The 20,798-nt window shown below is 40.0% G+C and overlaps 1 protein-coding gene across 2 annotated transcripts in view; it reads right to left on the bottom strand.

Moving 5' to 3' along the window:
* Positions 1–4,803: 4,803 nt before the first annotated feature.
* The window catches only part of MPI (mannose phosphate isomerase), a 234,301-nt gene continuing 218,306 nt past the window's right edge, over positions 4,804–20,798 (bottom strand). For both annotated transcript variants that reach the window (XM_044070020.1, XM_044070021.1), the window contains one exon: positions 4,804–5,386. In XM_044070020.1, the coding sequence (XP_043925955.1) occupies positions 5,168–5,386 (219 nt within the window). In that variant the 3' untranslated portion in view covers positions 4,804–5,167. The remainder of the gene's footprint in view (positions 5,387–20,798) is intronic.

Genomic DNA, 20,798 nt, shown 5'->3' with positions numbered 1-20,798 from the left:
TGGTCAGATGGTGTTTGCCACTACGGACAGCAGCCTTTACTGCTCACATCCATAGTTTTTTGCCATTTTAAAACAGCAACAGTGTCTGGTCATACAACACTAACAAAGGACATTTTGATGGTTTGCTGCACAAGGGTCTTTATGCAACTTTGGATATATGGTGGCTTACTTCCAGAATTATCCACCAACTCCTCAGAGAAAACCTGCATAGTTTAACTAGACACTAGTCACTACTTCACTGCACCAAAGATTTAGTTCCCAATATCAGAATATAAATATAGCAATTTATCTCTCCAATATTAAAAGTTATTGCTGTAAAAGAATCCTAAATATTGCTATCAGCCCAATATCTAATGTGTTTGTCAAGAGATAACTGACCATTACATAAACTGGACATATCTGACTAGAGTTGTCAGTGGTTTAGCTATGACGATCATGTGCATTCCAGTTTCAAATTAAGACTAGGTATGAAGGATATTTGTTAACTGTGGTATTTTGCATTTGTAAACCAGGGAGGATTGGTGTGTGACAATTTTTTTTCTTGGGGAGGGGGGTAACTAAAATGACTAAGCCCAGACTGGACATTTTCAGGACAGTCCTGTGTGGTTATGACATGAATAAATAGCTGAAAAGCAGAAATTAATTAAATTCAAATAGTGTTTCCAAGTTTCATGCTCAGTGCTTCTTGCACAGCATACTACAGTTTCTCTGATACATCATGACACCTCAAAGCTGGAAAGTATTAGCTCTGCATTTTATTCATCCCTTTAAGACATGTCCACGTGGCAAGACTGAGACAGTATCTAATAGTTGAAGTACACCATAAATATTACTTGCAAGAAGAAAGTAGTGGGAACATTTCCACCCCTAAAATATAGAGCTCGTGTGCATCCCTCAATTCTTCTGCCAGCACTAAAGAACTAGTGAAGCAAATTTCAGGAGTTCATACATTTCTGCATGTGTGCCAGGGAAATTAAGGCCAGGTATTACCATGTCAAACACTGATCATTTTACAAACACCTCAACAGTAAAAGATGACTTAACTAAGTGGTGCTGTTTAACTATCATGAAGAGATGGTGCACTGTTACAGTTACTTTAATCACAAAACAAATAACTACTCCAAAAACAAGATACAGCAGCAGCACACATTATGGAAAACTACTATAAATAAAGACTTTATTTGAAAGAATTTTATTTTTTCTGTGCAGTACCAGTAAGTAATGTTGTGTTGTGGGTATTGTTAGACTTACCAGCTCTTGCAACATTTACCCCTTGTATACAAACCACACTGCTCATCAGTACATCAAAAAGCAACCACAAAGGAACAAATTACTAATCAAGTATATTATGCTGTTCATTACAGCTATCTCAATTTGTATAAAATTCAAATACTTTTTCACCCTCAACAATTAAAGGCATGCACCTGGGAATTCAGCCTAAACAGACATAACAGAGAACAAAAGAAAAAAAATATATCAGTGGCTTTACCTGTAAGGCACAAAGCATAAATTAATAAAAATAAAATAAATATTTATAAAATGAAGCAGTATCAGGAAACTAACATCTTGCTGATGTGCATTACAAAAGTTACAGATGCAATCCTAGGTTTTAGTACACTTGGAGATTTTATTACCCTTTGCTTTTCAGAGTTTAGGTTTACATCTATACTGTAATATCCTGGGTTTGGACTGTGAATTTAAGGCATAGAGCCTATTTTATCTTCTGTCCCAGGACAACCTTGGAATAGTCAGGAACTACTCTAAGGCTAACTTTCTATTTTTAAGTGATAACCTAAACCATGAGCACACTGCTGCCTATGCATAACTGTTCACAGAGACTCTATAAAAGCATGCTAATATCTGCATAGAGGCAGCTGCACCCACCAGGAAGCATAGAGCTAAACAAGCCACTCTGGTGAAATCACATCAGTAGGCTGTATAACATAAGGAAGAAAATCATGGCAAAAATTAGGAGGTGCAGCACACAGCAGGATAAAAGCACTCATCAAACTAAACAACTCGGAGGACAAATAGTCCACCAAGCCAAATTTGAGGTAACTTTGGCCTTGGACAACCACAAGGCAAACTTTTGCTATGCCCTCACCCTCAAAGGCAATACACAATTGTGTGCAGCGCTTATTGTTAATACAGCCACCTGTGCTGCACCAGAAGATAAAGCAAACCTAGTGGCTGACAGATTCAGCTCCAACTTTACCCCTCTCTCCCCCTCAATCTTCCCTCAGGACATACCACCAAATATAACTTTCCCTGCTATTATTAGGGAACAGGTCCTTATTGCTCTCTCTAAGGCCAAGAACACTGTATCAATGGGCCCAGACAATATCCCAGGATGCCTTCTAAATAGCATGAAAAATTACCTATCAGGCTCTCTGGAATTGCTGTTTTAACTGTAGCCTCCAAACAGGCTTTGTGGCTCATGAATGGAGAACAGCAACAATTATCCCTCTGCACAAAGGTGGGCCAGCTATAGACTCTGGAAACTACAGACCCATAAGTTTCACTAGGCTCATGTGCATAGCCAAGGAAAGAATGGTCATGGAAATGATCAATAATGACATAGGAAACCTCCACTGGACCCAACGCCATTTGGTTTCATCAAAAGGCAGGTCATGCCTACTCAACCTAGTGGGCTTGTTTGAAAAAGTCACCAAAGCAATGGATGAGGGCAAAATGGGTCAGACTGCCTTCCTTGACAATGCCACTCAGGCATTGTTGACAAACTCAAGAAGTTAGGTACAAACCCTTATGTCACTCAGTGGACAGCCAACTGGCTCACAGCCAGGACCCAGGAAGTTAGAATTGGGGAGTCCCCCTCTACAAAGAGGCCAGTCACAAGCGAAAACTCTCAGGGACTGATCTTAGGATTTCTCGTTTTTGGCATTTACTTCTCTGAATTCAAGGCCAATGTCAATGGCCTCTGGCTGACTAAATCTGCAGATGATTGCAAATTAAGAGCTGCCATTTAATCCCCCAACAACACAAATGTTTTTCAGGAAGGGCTGACACAGAGAAGTAACTGGTGTCAGAGTCGTGGACTAAAACTAAATGTCAAGAAATGCATAAAAGTATCCCTTCTGGAAGATATAAACCCCTGGTAACAATCACATTGACAACACAACCCCAAGAGCTAACCCAGTAGTTAGGGACTTGGACGCACATACACACACACCTAGCCTTTGACCATCAAGTGTCTACAGTAGTGAGGAAATCATTCAATGTTGTGCAACTTATAAACAAAGGTATGGCATCTAGCTCCAAGGAAGTCATTGTTGCTCTGTATTTGGAGTTCATCAGACCCATCGTTGAGTACAATGCCCCACTTTGTACGTACCTAACCAGGCATATCCAACAATTGGAACATCTACAGAGGTTCCTCACTAAAAGAATACAGGGTGTAAGTAACATGTCCTATACAGGCCACCTCAAGGCCCTATCCCTGTAGTTTGTCTCCTACAGACTGTTGAGGATAGCTCTATGCCTGGCATACAAGGCACTGTTAGGCCCCATTTTCATGGACCTCCTGCATATCCACAAAACAAACAGCACCAGAATTACCCATTCTAAAGACTTGAACCTTGCCTGTGATATAAATAGAACCTGCTAGACAGACAGGTGTGTGTCCCAGAGACTACCACTTCTCTGGAAAAGGCTCATCATCCATGGGAAGCAAAGTTCCTCCATAACCCAATTCAAGTGCAACTTGGACAATTGGATGGGGAGCAGGAAATTCATCCCTGGTTTGGTACTAATGTCTCTAATGGACACAGGTAGCCTGTAAATGGTTCATCTCCTAAACCCATGCTTACACTTTAAGGGTACCATAACTTGTCAGAGATCTGGGATGCATGGTGAGGCTTAAAAAAGCCCTTGTGGTCATTAGCCTAGTAAACACCCATGTACCTATTCAAGTACCCTGCATAACTCATCATGCTCAAAAGCTTGCCTTGAAGATGAAACAATCATGCATGCAATGTTTTAAAATAATGCAGCTCCAACAATGTTTATTTTTAAATGCTGAATTAACATTTTAAGTTGAACAGATATCTGTTTTACAAATATATAAAATAAAATGCAAGCCCATTGGACACAAGTGTGCCTTTTAAGGGGCAGCCTAGGAGCACTGCCTTGACAAGTGACTTGCTCAAAGTCGCACAGAAAATAAATGAATGTGGAAGGAATCAAACCTTGTACTCTTGCTTGTGTGAAACTTGCTTAAAAACATCAGTATTTTACTTGTCATATTTTCTTTAAATAATGTATATCTCAATGAAAAAGTGTCAAAACTAATTTTGTTCTTTCATAATGTTTCCTTAGTAAACAGACAGTTCTGGGCAAGTCTATGGTCACTTAGAATGGTACCATACAACTCCAAACTTTATGGTGGTGACCATAAGAAAAATGGGACAGCGCTATCAAAGTACAGCTACACTTAAAGTATGCCATTCGCAGAATTTGCTAATCCTTTTAATATTTTACAATTCTAAAAACTTATGAGCTAGACATTGAGTATGGACATTTCAGTCATTTCCTGCTGTTAATCTGCTTTTGAGTCAGAATGCAAATTAAGAAATATATTTTGAATATGTGAGCGGAGTAACTAATATTGGTGTTAATTCAAGAATGTATCCTAAGTTACTTTAGTGACTTTTTTGACTCATCAGTGAACACTGCATGTTTACTCAGCACGATAAACTTCCTCTATGTCAATAATTAGCTGTATATTAAGAAGTTACCTTCTAAAAATGCCTACTTAAGTAATTATCTGTAAATGAGACCAACTAATTAACATATTGACTGGTTCTTTTTATTTTACAATTTATTTTGTATTTCGTGCAACCTCAATATGTCATGATAACATGCTAATACAGAACCTGATGTAATCTTCTCAAGTTTTAAACAAGTAATGCATTATCAAGCAACCCATTCCTATCAGGTCCATGCTTTTCTGCATTCTTTTGTAAAACGCTACTTGGTTACTCCCAACACCCAATAAATTAGAGAAAAAAGTTGCATTTACTGCAGAAATCAGTATTAGCACAGGCTCCTGTACATTCCCCATTCTAGGTTCCACTCTGTTGCAGTAAAGTGACCACAGCTAATGTACTATATTTCCGGATGGCTTTCTCAGTGAAATAGATGTCAGAAACTACAAGAGACAGCAAGCCCTGAACAGCAACATGCCTTCTCTTGAAGATATATCCAATGAGACACATTCATTTGCAGATATGAAAAGGACTGATCCCCTAGTGATGGTCATTTCAGACAGAGCAGCTGCAGAGCTCGCCACCGCATCTCCTTTTATCACAACAAGAATGCTGGCTGAGTCGATGGATGACACTGTATACTGTTTCACTGAGGATGGTACCTGAGGGGGAAAAGAGATGATAATCTATATCAGCATATTTTTTGTAGCAACAGCTAAACTTTGGTTTATACACACCATTTCACTCTTCACAGTAAACTGGTCTCCAAACAACAAAACACCATCACTACAGTTTAAAAGGATGGAACTGTGCTGCATTTTTAAAAGTTAAATTTCAAAACAGATTCCACAACATTTAATCTTTCTTTTTTCTAAGCTCAACAGTCTACCTAGGCAGAAGTTGGATATCAGTAAAAATTCTCACGATGCATTGTATAGATACTGCTCAACATAATGGACATACTGAATTTTAAGTTTCAAGCTACTGATAAAGTGGAACTCTATCAGAAAAGGTGACAAGAACACTAGACTAGAGCAAAAGGAACACATGTGGCAGCTAATCATTATAGTAGCCTGTCTTCTTAGTACAGGATCATAGTATGTCCTGACTGAAATCACTGTTACAATATTCCAAACAGATGAGTTTTCACCACTGACGTCCAACCAGGGTATCAAAGCTTAACCTTCACTGGACTGTACTTCAGATGTATGACCTCAACTCACAAGCCTACAGGTATATAAGCAGATGTAGGAGCATAGATCCTCAGAGTATCTTGCCACAGAGCCTGAATGCAGTTCTCATACCCACAGCCGGCTTTAGGCACCAGTGAACCCTGCAGTTACTGGGTGCCCCTTATTCTTGGGGGGGGGGCCCAAGCACAGCAATTATCTTATCTTGATATTTTGTAACATGCCTGTCAAAATAACAAAAGCTAGTGTAGCAATCTTGTATATTTAATGTACCACGTGGGTAATAACTCTTATTTATATCTCCTCTAAAATTCCAAGATATCTCTGGTTATAGTAGCACCCACAACATAGCCAGCTTTAGATACCTGCAATACCAGTGGCTGCAAGGGGGCCCCTTAATCATCCTTGATTTGTGTGGGGGCCTCTAAAAAAGCAGCTAATGGATTATGCTCTTTAACCTGAACAGGGCTTTGGTATGACTCTAGTGTGAATAAGCTGATAATGAACATAAGCAAGGTAAGCAACATAGAGATTGACAGGTTTGAGTGACTGATTTGAGTGCAAACCTTGTATTTTAAGAAGAGCTAATGCTTCCGATCTTCAGGGATGTTTTTTTTTCCCCCCCAGAGAGTTTTATAAATACTGGTAAAACACCAGATACTACAACTCTCAACTTTCTTGAAAGAAAATTAATCACAATTCCAAAAATATTAGCAGAATAAAGGCTTAAAATCAAGAATATATTTTAAATATTACTCTAATTCACTTAAAAAGTAACACCTTTTGCATCAACATGAATTTTTTTTTGGATAATACAAAGTATAAACCTCTGATGCCTGGAATAATTGACTGTATTTCTGAATGATTTATTAGCAAATCAAACTTTTTTTATGAAGGACAGAGCAAAATTATGAGCAAAATCAGGGAAGGTCTGTGAAATCAGCGATAGTGACAGGTATGGCTTACTCCTCAATGAGGTAAATAAGTGACTTACCCATGATGCTGTTTGATGACTACTAAACAGTAGTCCCTGATTTGGTGTGGCAGTACCAGTGTTGCACAATATATTGCTATTTGCTGAAATAAGTACTAAACAAGTACTGCTATGGACTCTATGTGTGTTTGTATAAAATATCAGTGATTTTTATTTCTGCACACACCTAATAATGCCAGGACACGCACTTTATTCTTCTGGGTATCAGTGAAAAATGTAGCAAACAAGTAATTATAGTTAAAAAATAATGCATAAAATATATCACAGAACATTCAGACTCTTCAATCTTCAAAGAGTCTGGTGGTCCCCACTCCCCTGGCTGTATAAATTGATACAGGGGGACTCCCTTAACCATCCTTGACTGTGTGAGGGCCCCATAAAAGCTGTTGCTGGTTGGGGAAAAACTAAGAAAAAATGTATTAATTTTCTGATTACGCTCTAACTTGAACAGGGCTAACCCTGTTAGGATAAAGTTGATAATGGCCTCTGCTCTCAATTGCACCCATTCTAATACCAGTCCTGCTCAGATGCATGTGTACAGAAAGCTGCTGTAGGTTAAGGGTGGGGGGTTACTTGTTTAATTTTCATTACAGTCTAACCACAGAGATGTGCACATGAGGTCAGTACAGTTTTTGTTTGGGCTGAGGACAGTGTTTTCATTGTTTTTTTGTTTTACTTTTCTCACAGACCTCAGGCATGTACAAAGAAGGTTACTATAACTTGTGTAGGGGCAGTGTGTACCGTCTAGGAGCAGCAATGTTGAATACATTACTATAATCATTATTCTTTTCACGTTCCTCACAATCTCACTTAAGGCATGTACACAGGCAGCTGCCATTGACAGTTTGGGTAAAGAAGTGAGGAGTCATGCTATGTTTATGTATGTCAGAACTCACTTGAAACAAATGACACTGGCAATTTGAACATCTGCTTTCATCCCAGTCTAACACTAGTGGGATACATAGGCAGCGATTGTCTTTTTTTGTGGGGGGGGGGGGGTAGGGAGGCAGGCCATATTCACAGATTGGACCCATGTATCCAGACAATAAATGGCTCGTTAGTTTTTTTGTGAGCTACTATTCTGTCATCTTTCAATCTTAAGCCTTAGGCACTTCTTATGTCATCCTTAAAAGAAAAAGAAAAGACTGAAATTCTTTCTTACTCGTGTTTTTTGTGTAGGACACCATCAGATTAAAATGGTGGGAAAATGCTCTAAAATGGGCCTCAAAACACCTATATATGGCTTCTTGGGCCCTGGCTTATCTGAGTTTCCTGGGTGGTGATTACTGTGCTGTCTTGGTCAGGAAGGGTGTGCTGAAAGGATGCAAGGAAAACTGTTGAACAGCAACACAAACTTCTTTCCTTAATCATCATTTCTGTTCAAGCCATCACTGGATGAAAAGATTATGTAAAAAGAAAATGCACTTTAGAGCATACAGACAGCATTTCACCTAAATACAGACCTATACATAGAGTTGCTATTATGCACCATTGTTGTAATTAAAATGCCAGTAACTGTGAACATCCCTCTGTTAGAAGGGTGAACATAGTGTGGTACATAGGCCTGCTACAGTAACAGCATTGTAGCCAAAGGTTAGTATGTACATAACTACTTCTGTCTGCAACATGAACTAATAGGCTGCTTTGGAGGGATAGCAGTGGCAGGGTGATACTTTGACGGAAGTGATTAGGGGGCCTCCAAACTTGACATTTGCTGGGGGCCCCCAAACTGCTAACACCGGCCCTGCTCATACCTGTCGGACTATCTTCACTTGGTTGCTGGTCCTGCAGCTGCTAAAGAAAAACAGATGAATGCCTCACTAGAGAACCTTCATTTACTTGTATAAATTGTTTTGCATTATCAGATATCAGCTAGGAGGGGTAAGTGTGAGAGCAGAAGGCAAATTCCCTACAAAGACCTTCATACCCAATGTCTATTCTGCCTTACATGGAACACTATTACAAGGCCTGCTCCATTAGCCAATCCTTTGTACCAAAGACTTTGTGATCTTGTCTTTGTTCAACACCTTCTTAGAAACCCAGCGTCTTAAGCATCTGACCCACTCCAAGATGGAGGATAACAGCCCCCCTCCCATCTCCATCATACAAGAAAAAAAACAAGAGGCCTAAGTCTGACAGACACTCTGCCCAAGCAGATATCAATGCACCTGCTGAAGTTACAGAATCTGTGGTACATTTAACTCTACCACTGATGCCCTCTTCTGCAATCCTACCAGAGGCTGGTATGGCATCAGAGGTTCATACAACTGAAGAGGCAGCTTCTACTGAGATGGAGGAAATGTGACTAATACTGGAGGGGCCACAAAGCATCCACAAATTTTAGTCAGGGGAAGACATTCCGGGAATGTTAAATGAGGTACATCAAAGGGTGCGAGCCGCATCACTTTCTTCCAGTGGATGTCACACCAAAGAAAAAGTGACAAAAGACAAAACTAATCCCTTCCCCCTCCAGGCCAGTATGGTCCTGAAATCACCTTATTTGTCTGCCCACCCAACCTTCCTTCCCACTTAGAAAATTACTGCTGATTCATCTTCCTCTGAAGAGGAAGACATCTTTGACTTGGACCATTCTCTGGCTTACTCCTCTCAAATCCACTCCCCTGATCAAGTCCCTTCAGATGATGAAGACTCCATCTCTCCTGACTTCTCTAAGGAACAGGCTTCTTTTGAAGAGTATTTTAAAATATGATGAAATATTTTAAGGGGGAGTGTAGATAAATTTCAGAGGTCCAGAAAAGGTACTACAATCTCTTGGAAGTGGGCACCCCTGCCCCTTTACCAATCCCTCCAGTCCTGGAGGCCTTTTTGGATGCCTTCCAGCCTACCTCTATAACTCCCGATTCACAGACCCCTGCTCCCAAAATGCCAGAGAGGGTCTACAAAGTCACCAGAAAGATTCTTGAATACAATCTGTTCCCTGCTTGGTCTGAGGGAATAGTTTCTATCACCCCCTGAGACAGCATCTCATTTAGTACAGTGGGACCAGCAGGGTTCGATTGTGAGGAAGTGAAGAAAGTCTTAAGACTGAGGAAGAAAGTCCCATTATCAGCTGTAATCTTTTAGAATGATTCTTAAATCCCAAATGTCTGAAGTTATCTGCAACCACAGATGCTAATAAAAACAAAACTCTGGCAAACATTTATGAGGTTATCAGGGGTGGGGGGAGGAGAATCCTGAAGGGTCACATACTCAGTCTGACTTTTTTACGTTGTCTCTGGTTTGGGGAGTAATCTCCTTTCTTCTTGACTCCCTCTGCCACTGTTTCTTGAAAATCTGTTTGCCTGAACCTTGCTGAGTACACTTGTTCTGCTTCCTGAAAGAAAATCTTGACCAGGAAGAAAAGTTTTATATTTTTTGGAAAGGAAAGTTGAACAATCTGGGTAACACCCTGATTTAACTTTTCTCTTTCATCAAATCTTTTAAGGATTTCTGCAGAAGGGTGAAATAGCACCTCTTCGAGAGAAGCATTTTACAATTTCTGATTTAACATCCTCTGATAAATTTTGAGACTGTAACCAAGCAAATCTTTTCAAAATGGAGCCAGTGAGAGTGGTACTGCACAGAACATGAGTGTCATAATCACATTTCTGAGAATGTTTAATTATCTGAGATGTAATAGACACTAAGTAACACATACATTTTTTAGTATTTGAAAGAGAACAGCAATTAAATTACTTAAATTATCACCGGAAGCAGCCAGCAAAAACTTAAAGACTGCTTGACAATTCATAATTCTGATGGTTAATGTGGAAGAAGAACAAAATTTTTTACCAAATTTATCCAAAACCTTTCCCATCTTGTTAGAAGGGGTAAGGCTGGCAGCAGACAGAAGTGAGGTAGAAGCTCATTTTGGTAAGGATCTGCCTTGGGAGTAGAAAACTGTACAAGACTGGAGCACTTTACACAACTTAAGAGTTTTTAGGAGCAGATGTCTGACTGTCAGGAAAAGTGCAGGCTGCTTTCACCTTGGCAAGTTTTGTTTCTTCTAGGCTGTTAAAAAGGCATCTATGTTAACAGGAACAGTTCTAGGCTACATCTCAGCCTCCATCCTAATGGGTCCAGTGGCAGGCTGCACATGAAAAAAAAAACAAAATAAAAATACTAGTTTATGAGGAACCTCTGTTGCCAGCACCTCAGTTCCTTGAAGAAGGTGATATCACTCATATCTACCCATCAACAGAGAACTCAGATGGGGGTGCTATTGTTGGAATTCCAAGTGCCTATTGAACTTGCACCTTATATTGTGCCTTGGAAATGATGGTCCCGTGATAAGGAACACATCTGTACTGGAATACATACCTGGGCATTACTATGAAAAAAGGCTTCCAGCCCTTCTGTCTTCCTGAGTGAAAATGTGGATGGCTAAAGGGTCTGAGAAAAATGTCTCCTATGAAGTCTTATGTTGAAATTGGCCCACGTGTCAAAAGGTCACAAATGCAGAACAAATTGCAATACTTGTGTCAAGGTCAATACTGGTACCACACTTGAAGCTGACAGCACTGGCCTTTGGCACCCAAAGCCGAAGCCACTCAAGCATAATGCCAACACTGACATCAAGCCTGACCCTGTGAGCTCAGCCACGGACAACGGTACAGAGACAATCAATTTTGGACTTGGTATATACCAAAGCCAAACTTGAGGTAAAAGTATCCTCAGACAATAAGGACTACCGCTAGGCAAGATTCAGCTATGTCCGAAATCTCAAAGGCAATGCACAACAATGTACCAACTTAATTGTAAATGGAGACACATATACTGAGCTGGAGGAGATAGAAAATCTACTGACTGATAATTCAACTTCTATTTTACTCCACTTTCTCCCCTAGACACCTCTCAAAAAATACCCCCAACCATACCTCCCCCAACTATCACTAGGGAACAGGTCCTCAATGCACTCTCCAAGGCCGAAAATACTACATTGATGGGACCTGACAATATTCTTCCTGCCTCCTTAACAGCACGAAACATGACTTTTCAGGGCCACTAGAAACACTATTCAATTGTAGCCTCCAAACAAGCTTTGTGCCAAGCAAATGGGGGACTGCAACTGTTATCTCTCTGCACAAGGGAGGGCCAATCCAGAAACCCAGGAAAGTAACGACCCATAAACCTAACTTGGTCTCACATGTAAGGCCATGGAAAGAATAATCATGGAAATAAACATTCAAACATTGGATCCAATCCAGTTTGGTTTCACAAGGGCAGGTCTTGCCTATTCAACCTGGTGAACTTCTTTGAGAAAGATATCAAAGCAATGGATGAGGACAAAATGGTGCAGAATGACTACCTTGACCTGAGCAAAGCATTCGACACAGTATCTCAGTTGGGCATTGTAGACAAGCTCATGAAATTAGGTATAAATCCATACGTCTCCCACTGTACAGCCAGTGGACTCTCAGGACACAAGTTAGGACAGGATAGGGGAGTCTACCTCCATAAAAAATGATAGCCACTAGTGGAGTCCCACACAAGGCTCTGTGCTGCAGTTTCTCCTCTTTGGCATCAACTTCTCTGAAGCCAAGATCAACGTCAAAGGCCTCTGGCTGACCAAGTTCACAGACAACTGCAAACTAGGTGCAGTCATAGAATCCCCCAAAGATACAAACATCCTCCAAAAAGGCCTGACACAGAATAGTAACTGGTTCCAGAGTCATGGTCTAAAAACTTGATGCCAAAAAAAATGTACAACAGTACATTTCAAAAAGACAACCACCCCTGGAAATTACTGGATGGATAATAAACCCCTAAAAATTTGACTCTGTGGTCAGGGATTTGTGAATGCATGTATGCAGTGACTCTGACCACTGTGTGGCTGTGCTGTAGAAATCATTCTATGTTCTGTAACTTATAAGCAAGGGTATAGGATCTAGGTCCAAAGATGTCATTGTTCTGTTGTACTCAGCCTTCATTTGACCAATCACTGAGTACAACACCCACCTCTGTATGCACCTGACCAGGGATATGCAACAACTGCAGACAGCACAGAGGTTCCTCTAGAAAAGAATACATGGTGTAGATGACTTGCCCTATGTGGACTGCCTCAAAGCCTCATTTGTGTACTTTGTATCCTACAGACTGCTGAGAAGTGATCTGCTCCTGTCCTTCAAAGCATCCTCAGATCCAGCCCTTATGGACCTGTTGCACATCCACTAAACAAAAGGCATTAGAAACATCCAATGTAAAGACCTAAACCTAGTCTGCAACATAAATAAGACATATTGGAGGGGCAGGTAAGTTTCTCAGAGATTACCCCTTCTCTGGAACAGGCTTTCCATCTACTTGACACAGCAGCTTCCTGCACTTATTCAAGCACAACTTGGATCAGTGGATGGGGAAATCGTAAATTTAGCCCTGGTCTGACACCTATGTCTATATTAGAAAGAGGAAACTTGTAAACACTTGAGCACCCATACCCTACCTATACACCTTAAGTAAAATCAATGGTATAAATACCTGTCAAATATATTTGGGGAAGTATGGAAAGGTTTAAAAAATTTCATTTAGGGTCATTAGCCTAATGATTACCTATGAATCTATTTTTACTGGGCCTTCATAAAGGCTACCACCTTCTTTACATGGTCGGTTTCTAGAGTAGCAAAGAAATGAGTTTTAAATATGATGCAATGATTCTGCATACCCTAGGATTGGACAAAAATAGTAACAGGAGATTTCTGAAACATTTTTTTTCTGTTGCTTTTTGCCCCCATTCCTGCAGACAATTAACACTGTCCAAGTATTACCGGAGGGAGTCATCTCCCATACTAGGCATCCAATACAGTAAGCCAACTGGAGGGCAATCATTCAGGTAGCCTTGACAGTTGCGTGTGTACCTGCTTGCATTCCAGACACCCCTATCCCTGGCCCAGACAACACCCTATGGCATCGTGCCTTAGCCCTACTGAAACAGGCTTGGTATCTCCCAGCCTACATACTTAGTCATATGGCTAATTCTTACATGTAAGCAATCACTTGCATGGCAGCAGATGGCCAATTGGAACTACAGTCTCCTTATTTGTCTGGGTGAGACAGCCAGCAAAGTCACTTATTCTCACATCTCCCAAACGGCTCTTCCAGCATCTGAGCTTTTACTCAGACGAGGATCATGTGGGTCATAGTCAAGGCTTATGCCAGAGTCTGGCTAATCCTCAGACAAATCCTTAACAGGCATTTTAGATGCACCAGAAGTACACTGAGTATAACTTCTATTGCTGGCTTTTTAGTAACATGATCTGGACAGCAATATCTTACCTGGTCAGCTTCATGCTTCTTTGTCTTCCCCTCTCTGACCTGAGCCAAATCACCTTTAGTAGGTATGGGGTGATCCAGAAGAAGTGAAGTAGGTCCAGTCTGTGAGGAAGCTTGTGGTAACTGCCTTAGGCTATTTTCAAAAGAAGACAGAACCACTGCTGTCTGAGCCAACAGAGAATCATCACAATGATCTCCGTAGACTCCTCCTGAATCTTCAGAATCACCCTGAACATCAGTGCAAAGGCATACAGGAACATTCCTGCCCAGAGAAATAAGCATGCACCTGTTTCTCATGCCTGCTTGCAATGAATCCTAGAGCAGAATTTTGCCATCTGTTTGTTGTGAATGGAACCATAGTTATTTGTTTGAGGTTCTTTCCACAGGTATGGAACCACAGTTATTTGTTTGAGGTTCTTTCCACAGGTGGATCAGATTCTGGAACCCTCCTTGCTTCAGTCTGTATTTGTGAGGATCTTTTCTACTTAGGTTGTTTGCCACAATGTTTAGCTCTGATGGAATGCAATATACCTGTACAGCGAGATTGTACACTTATAACTTCCAACATCTCATTTATGTTTGCCTGTTTTGGTTCTTTTTTGTTCTAAAGACCCTGCACTTTTACCCCCACAGAGACAGCTCACCATGCAAAGTCTGAGGTATCTGCTTACAGATTGTGATGGAGCTGGAAGGGAAAACGGGACACCTGGATTCAAAGTGTTCGCTCCATTAAAGCAGTTCCCTTTTCACAATCCAAAAACTGGAATCTGAAAGGATGGGATGGTAATATCAGGGCCATACAGATTTCAGTTATCACTGGATCTTTCTCATGTGGAGTCTAGCTATAAGAATCATAGATGCAATGAGTCCAAGTATCCTAAGAAATTCTCTTACTGAAGCCCTAGACTAGCTGCATAGATTTAGATCTACTTTGTCCTGTGGAAGGAAAACCTCTTTGAAATGAGGTATCTAAGAACCACCCAAGAAAATCCTATGGAAAGGAGTCAAACAAGACTTCTGAATGTCCTCCTGAAACCAGAATATGTGACGGAGATCTGTCACCCAAGTGAGAGATTCCTGACACCTGGAAAAAGACTCTACAAAAATAAGCAAGTCAACTAAATCTGGAAAATATGCGAGTACCTTGCCGTCTTCAATAGGATATCACTGGAAGTAGGTACCCAAAGGGTAATACAGACAGCTGATAAGGTAATGCAAACACAGACAACCTTATTAAAAAAAAAAAAAAAAAAAAAAGTTTAATGCTATAGAAATGTGATGAAAATAATGTTTTAAAATATAGTTGCCAAAAACTGCAATAGGAAATCCGTTATAACAAGTTGGGAAAGGACAGCATCGTGACCTTTAGGATTTTCGCAAACTGATTTAGAAATGAAAAAAAATTAGGAATGGTCTCTGGGGCAACTTTCTTTGGTACCAGAAATGTTCCTGAATAAAATAAAAATCTTTCCCTACCAGAGGAAGAGTAACAGGTTCTATGCCCCCCCAGTCAATAAATGTTGAAAGACGGGAGGAAACCAAATTTGATCTTGTGGGTAGGAAGGAATCCTTGAAGAGGAGGAAAAGACCACCACTGCCAGTTGTACTCCTGTTGGAGTACTTTCAGAATCCAGATGTCTGACATTATCTGTTGCCGATGATTGAAATGAGTCAGATTATGGGGAAGATTCATCTCTCTGCTGAGATGAGAGGGGGAAACAAGTAGGATATTGTAATTTAGACTTGTTGGACCGTCTTGGCTTCTGACCCCCCCCCCCCCTTATTTTTTGACCCTCTTTGTCACCCTTTTTTTTTCTGAAAGTCTGCTTGCCAGTGATTTGCTGGTCTTGCTTATTTTGCCTTCTATAATGTGAAACATTTTACAAACTTGGAGAAGGAAGGCTGAAAATGTGAGACATCCCTTGAGTCAGTCTTCCTTTTTCTTCTCAAGGACCTCAGCAGCAGATGGTCCAAAAATAAACACCCTATTAATAGGGGATTTAAAATTTGAGCTTTAACATCCTCAGGTAAATTTTGAGAACTTAATCGTGCAGACCTTGTAACTGTTTTAAGAAGCAGCTACACTGGAAGAACCATCAGTGGAGTCATAAGCACACTTTAAAGAATGTTTAGTTACTTCAGACAAAATAGCAATATATGCGTTTAAAGATTTTACCTCAGAATGGTGAAATATGGATGAAATAAGAAGCAAGCAATGACTAAGGCATGAGCTTGGCATTCAATAATTATAAAAATAAGTGCTGCAGAAGAGAACACTTTTCCCAACTCTACGAAAGGCTTTCCTATACTTATCAGAAGGAGAGGGAATAACATTTATCAAATGTTTAGCTACAGCAGTAGTTGTAAAAGAAAATTACTACAAGGTCAGATATGGGATAAGAAAATAAGGCTGAAGAACAGTCTCTATTTGCCTTCTTAGGGCAACGAGCTGGCTGACTAGCACAACATTCTCCAAAGCCGGAAGAACAGGAGGAACATGAATAGGGTGAATAAATTCCAGATATAACAGATTGTAATATTAATACAAAAAAGATTCAGAAAGCCTTCCAAGAGACTGTCAAAAAAAAAAAATTCTCTTCAGAATTAGTATTGGGCATCTGAGAAGAAGAAAAAATCCCCCAAAACAATAATTGTTCCCTCACAATCATTTCCATGTTCAAAATCTTGTCAGGAAAATCACCCTAGGGAACAGGTTTCCCATTCCAGCTAGGAAAAGAAGCATTCCCCTGCTCCTTCCTCCAATACAGACAAAAATGGTTCATTCATGCCAGCAAGGCGCATTCCAACTTCCACTATGTGTTTAGCCCCCAGTCTATGGTGGCTATAGAGGACTACACCAGAAGAAACCAAGGAAAAAGATGAATGCTCATAGCAGAGGCACTCATATATGGCTGAGGTAAATTTGCAGCCTGTTTTAGTGGCCAGAGAAAGGAAGAGGTTGTTCTACTGTAAAGTTGAGAATGATGCCTGTAGTCTGGATAACAATGGCAGCAGAAGTTGGTGAAACATAAGTATCAAAAAGTGGTGCTTTAATTATTTAAAAAAAAGTGAAAAACAACATACATGCACCCAGCCTCAAGACACTGCAACAGAGAAACACTAGCCAACCATCAGTCCTCGTAAGTCCGCAAGACGAGCACTCTTCAGCTGCAGAAAATCTCTGAAAGGCTTGGTGCTCAGATCATCAGGGTTTTCTCCCTTTTTTGCTCGAGCTTCTAATGGTCTGGGGGGGCATGATGGAAGGTGCCCTTAAGCTTTGGAAGCTGGCCTGCTATTTATCCTGTAAAGGTTACAACCCATACAACTAAGGCTACTATGTTACTGAGCATATGATAAACATCTCTTAGTTTCAGAAGTTAAAATTCTGTTAAGTGTTTTATTAGTAAACAGAACACATCAATGCTTAAATAATGCATTAACCACTTTCTGTAGATGTGGGGCATATCTGGTTGTTAAAAATATTTCATCTAAAGTTAGCTGGAGAATAATAATCTGTATACATCATTTCCTCCTCCCCAAAATGTGTCTGTAAAATTCAAATTTTGACCACCATGTATACTAGAATCAGAAAAAGCACATTTGGTAGTTTATCTATCTCCAATGGGCATGTTCGGTCACTAAAGGGAGATCACTGTACCACTTTATGCCTCCCTGAATTAGCCTATTATCAGTTACAGTGATGTGTTTGGTAGCCTTCAAACATCCAATGAAAAGGGGCAGTAATTTGTTGTTAGAAAATTAAAGGGTTTGAAACCTGAACTGTTATTACATTATATTATTTATTTGACATTTGTTTACTGAGAAAGTCTGACTGGGATAACATCCCATTTTCAGCAGAGGCCTGAAAAGAAAAGCTACACAAAATTTTATAGGTTACTACCAGTAAGAGTGAAAGGGAAGGTCTACAAGAGGGTAGAGAGACTAGCTATGTTATATGGGTTGGAAAGAGTGGCATTGACAAAAAGGGAGAGCTGGACGTGGCAGAGTTAAAGATGTTAAAATTTGCACTGGATGTGACAAGGGTGGACAAGATTAAGAATAAGTATATTAGAGGTTCAGCCCAGGTTGGAAGGTTTGGAGACAAAGCCAGAGAGGCAAGATTATGTTGGTTTGGACATGTGCTGAGGAGAGATGCAGAGTATATTGAAAAAAGATGCTAAGGATGAAGCTGCCAGGTTTATGGATGTGGTGAGAAAGGATATGCAAGTGGCTGGTGTGACAGAGCAAGATGCAGAGGATAGGAAGAAATGGAAACAGATGACCTGCTGTGGCGACCCCTAATGGGAGCAGCCGAAAGAAGAAGAAGACTACTGTAAAGTGCTTGGACTGAAAGGGGACATCTGATACAGTTCCGTTTGAATATAGGTCTAGAACATGCTGACAGGGGTGCTAATACAACATCAGAGAACATCAAAAATCATAAACATGAGTCCCGATTCCAAAACACTTGCTCTCAGTGCCTGTGTAATCTTGTTTATAGATCGGCCTCACACACTGAGAGAAAGTCTTTCAGAATAAAAGCATACCTACACTGACAGCAACTCTTCTCGAATCTGGCCCATGACATATGTGTGCTTGTGTGTGTGTATGTGTATTTCAACAGCACATTCCAAGGCTATGGAACAGACTTCCCCTCAGAATCAGAATTCAGTCATTAATTTCCTTTAAAATATCATAATATTAATATGGGTAATAGAAAATAAATAATATTAAACAGAATATGACCGTCAATATTCTTAAAAGTAGATCATATGCTTGACAATTGAACCAATGACCCCTGAGATGTACCACATAACTGTTACGTGGTCAGACACTATTTGTAGGGTTGTACATTTTTACTGCAATTTTGAATACTATTAGAGCTAAATGAATAGTTATCACTTCTTTATAAAAGGAGAACTTTTTGCTGGAAACCTTGAGCCCTGAACTCAAAGAGCTTAGAAGCAAGTGCCTCATGAAAATTAAGTGTCTGTTGTCCACCTTAACAAAGTAGAGGCCCACATTTTTTGAAATATGATTGTGCTACCAAAAAGAGAAATCTGATTGGTATAGAACGTGGGAGAGAACTGGCTCAAGTGACTGGCATATTCCGATCCACAAGATCCTGAATTACCACCATACGTTTCCTTATATGTAACTTTGCAGTGGGAACCATCAGAATGGAAGAGGATATGTAACCGTGAGTAATGAGAAATCCCTTGCGGTCAAAGACTTCTGAAATGAAGGATATGTCAAAAATTCCATTATGTGCTGAAACATGTCCCAAGGAAGAAAAAGTCATTGAAGTTTTATATTTGGAAATTTACCTAGCAAATTCTGGATGATAAGGAACTAAATCTTTTTCCGAACCTGAGAAAGGGCCAGGTTCTGGATACACAAACTGTACTAATCTGAAAGATTCAAGTTCTGAATACTGTCTGTCTAGTGAAGCAATTACATAAACTGACAGTTAAAACAGATGATTAAGGATGTAAAATGTTAATAAACTGCTTCCTTAAGTATACAGTTTGAGTCCCTCATCCTCCATTTGCTTACTGTGCGACTCTGAGCAGTTCACTTGATCAAACAGTGTTCTAGGGCAACTGTGACATTGGGATAGACTCCTCAGTGGTCTCCTTAACCAGATGCCTAGGAAATACCTATTAACTCCCCATATGTTTCAGTTGAGAAAAACACTGGAGTAAAGTATTTGATAAACACCCTGCATCCAGCAGAAAAGCTAAATGACAAGGAGGTGGATTGAAAATAACGCATTCAAAATTTGAAGTATGAAACATTTATGTATTGGGGGTATGCAGGTTTGCATCCTCTATACAGACTTCTTAAAAAGAAATCCTGCTTTAAGAGAGAGGTAGCAATGCCTGGACAGTCAACATTTTGAAGCCTTTTTTGTTGTTTTTATAGATGAGTTCTGGCTTGTAAGACCTAAGATGGTACTTTTCTGGATTTCTTTTGTTATGGAAAAAAAAATCTTGAATTAAACCCCTTTCCTTGCTTTACCAAAGTACATGTCCTGCAATTTTGTCCAGTAACTCAACATACAACCCACTGAGGCGTTAAACTGTGTCTGAGAAGACTTCCAGTGTTCAGCCACTACATTATGCACCCCCCCCCCAAGGTTTGCAACAGCAGCAAAGGATAATGAATTGCTAAGCTCCACTGCAGATTTGCAGTAGCAAGAGACCATCTTGTAGACCTGGGGATATGTATTGGCTCAGGTATTACAAATATTGCACAACAGGTATTCAGTTTTCCCCACAAATGTATCTATTCATTCCACTGTTTCTGTTCACCCCAGTCTGATATTTCAAGTGCCAACTAGGCAATCTAGAAAACTTCTGTATATATGCTATTCTTCTTTCCTGAACTTGTAATCTATGAATGGCTGTGAGCAAATGGAACAGTTTCTGAGAGAAATATGTTATTAAAACTGAACCTGCAGTATCATTATGGAATGCAATAGCTGATAATTTGTTAACACTGCCACTTGCTGGTGATTACTGGTATCACATCAACAAACCATCCTAAATCAGTGAACATACTAAGAGACAGACTGGATGTAGAATAATTTCTTTATGTTGCGGAGTCAAGTAATACAGGTGA

The sequence above is a fragment of the Protopterus annectens genome, chromosome 4.part1 (genome assembly GCF_019279795.1).
Source record: "Protopterus annectens isolate FY-2018-M chromosome 4.part1, PAN1.0, whole genome shotgun sequence".
Taxonomy (NCBI): domain Eukaryota; kingdom Metazoa; phylum Chordata; order Ceratodontiformes; family Protopteridae; genus Protopterus; species Protopterus annectens.
Note: the sequence above shows the minus strand (reverse complement) of the source record. Positions and strands in the feature narration are given on the sequence as shown.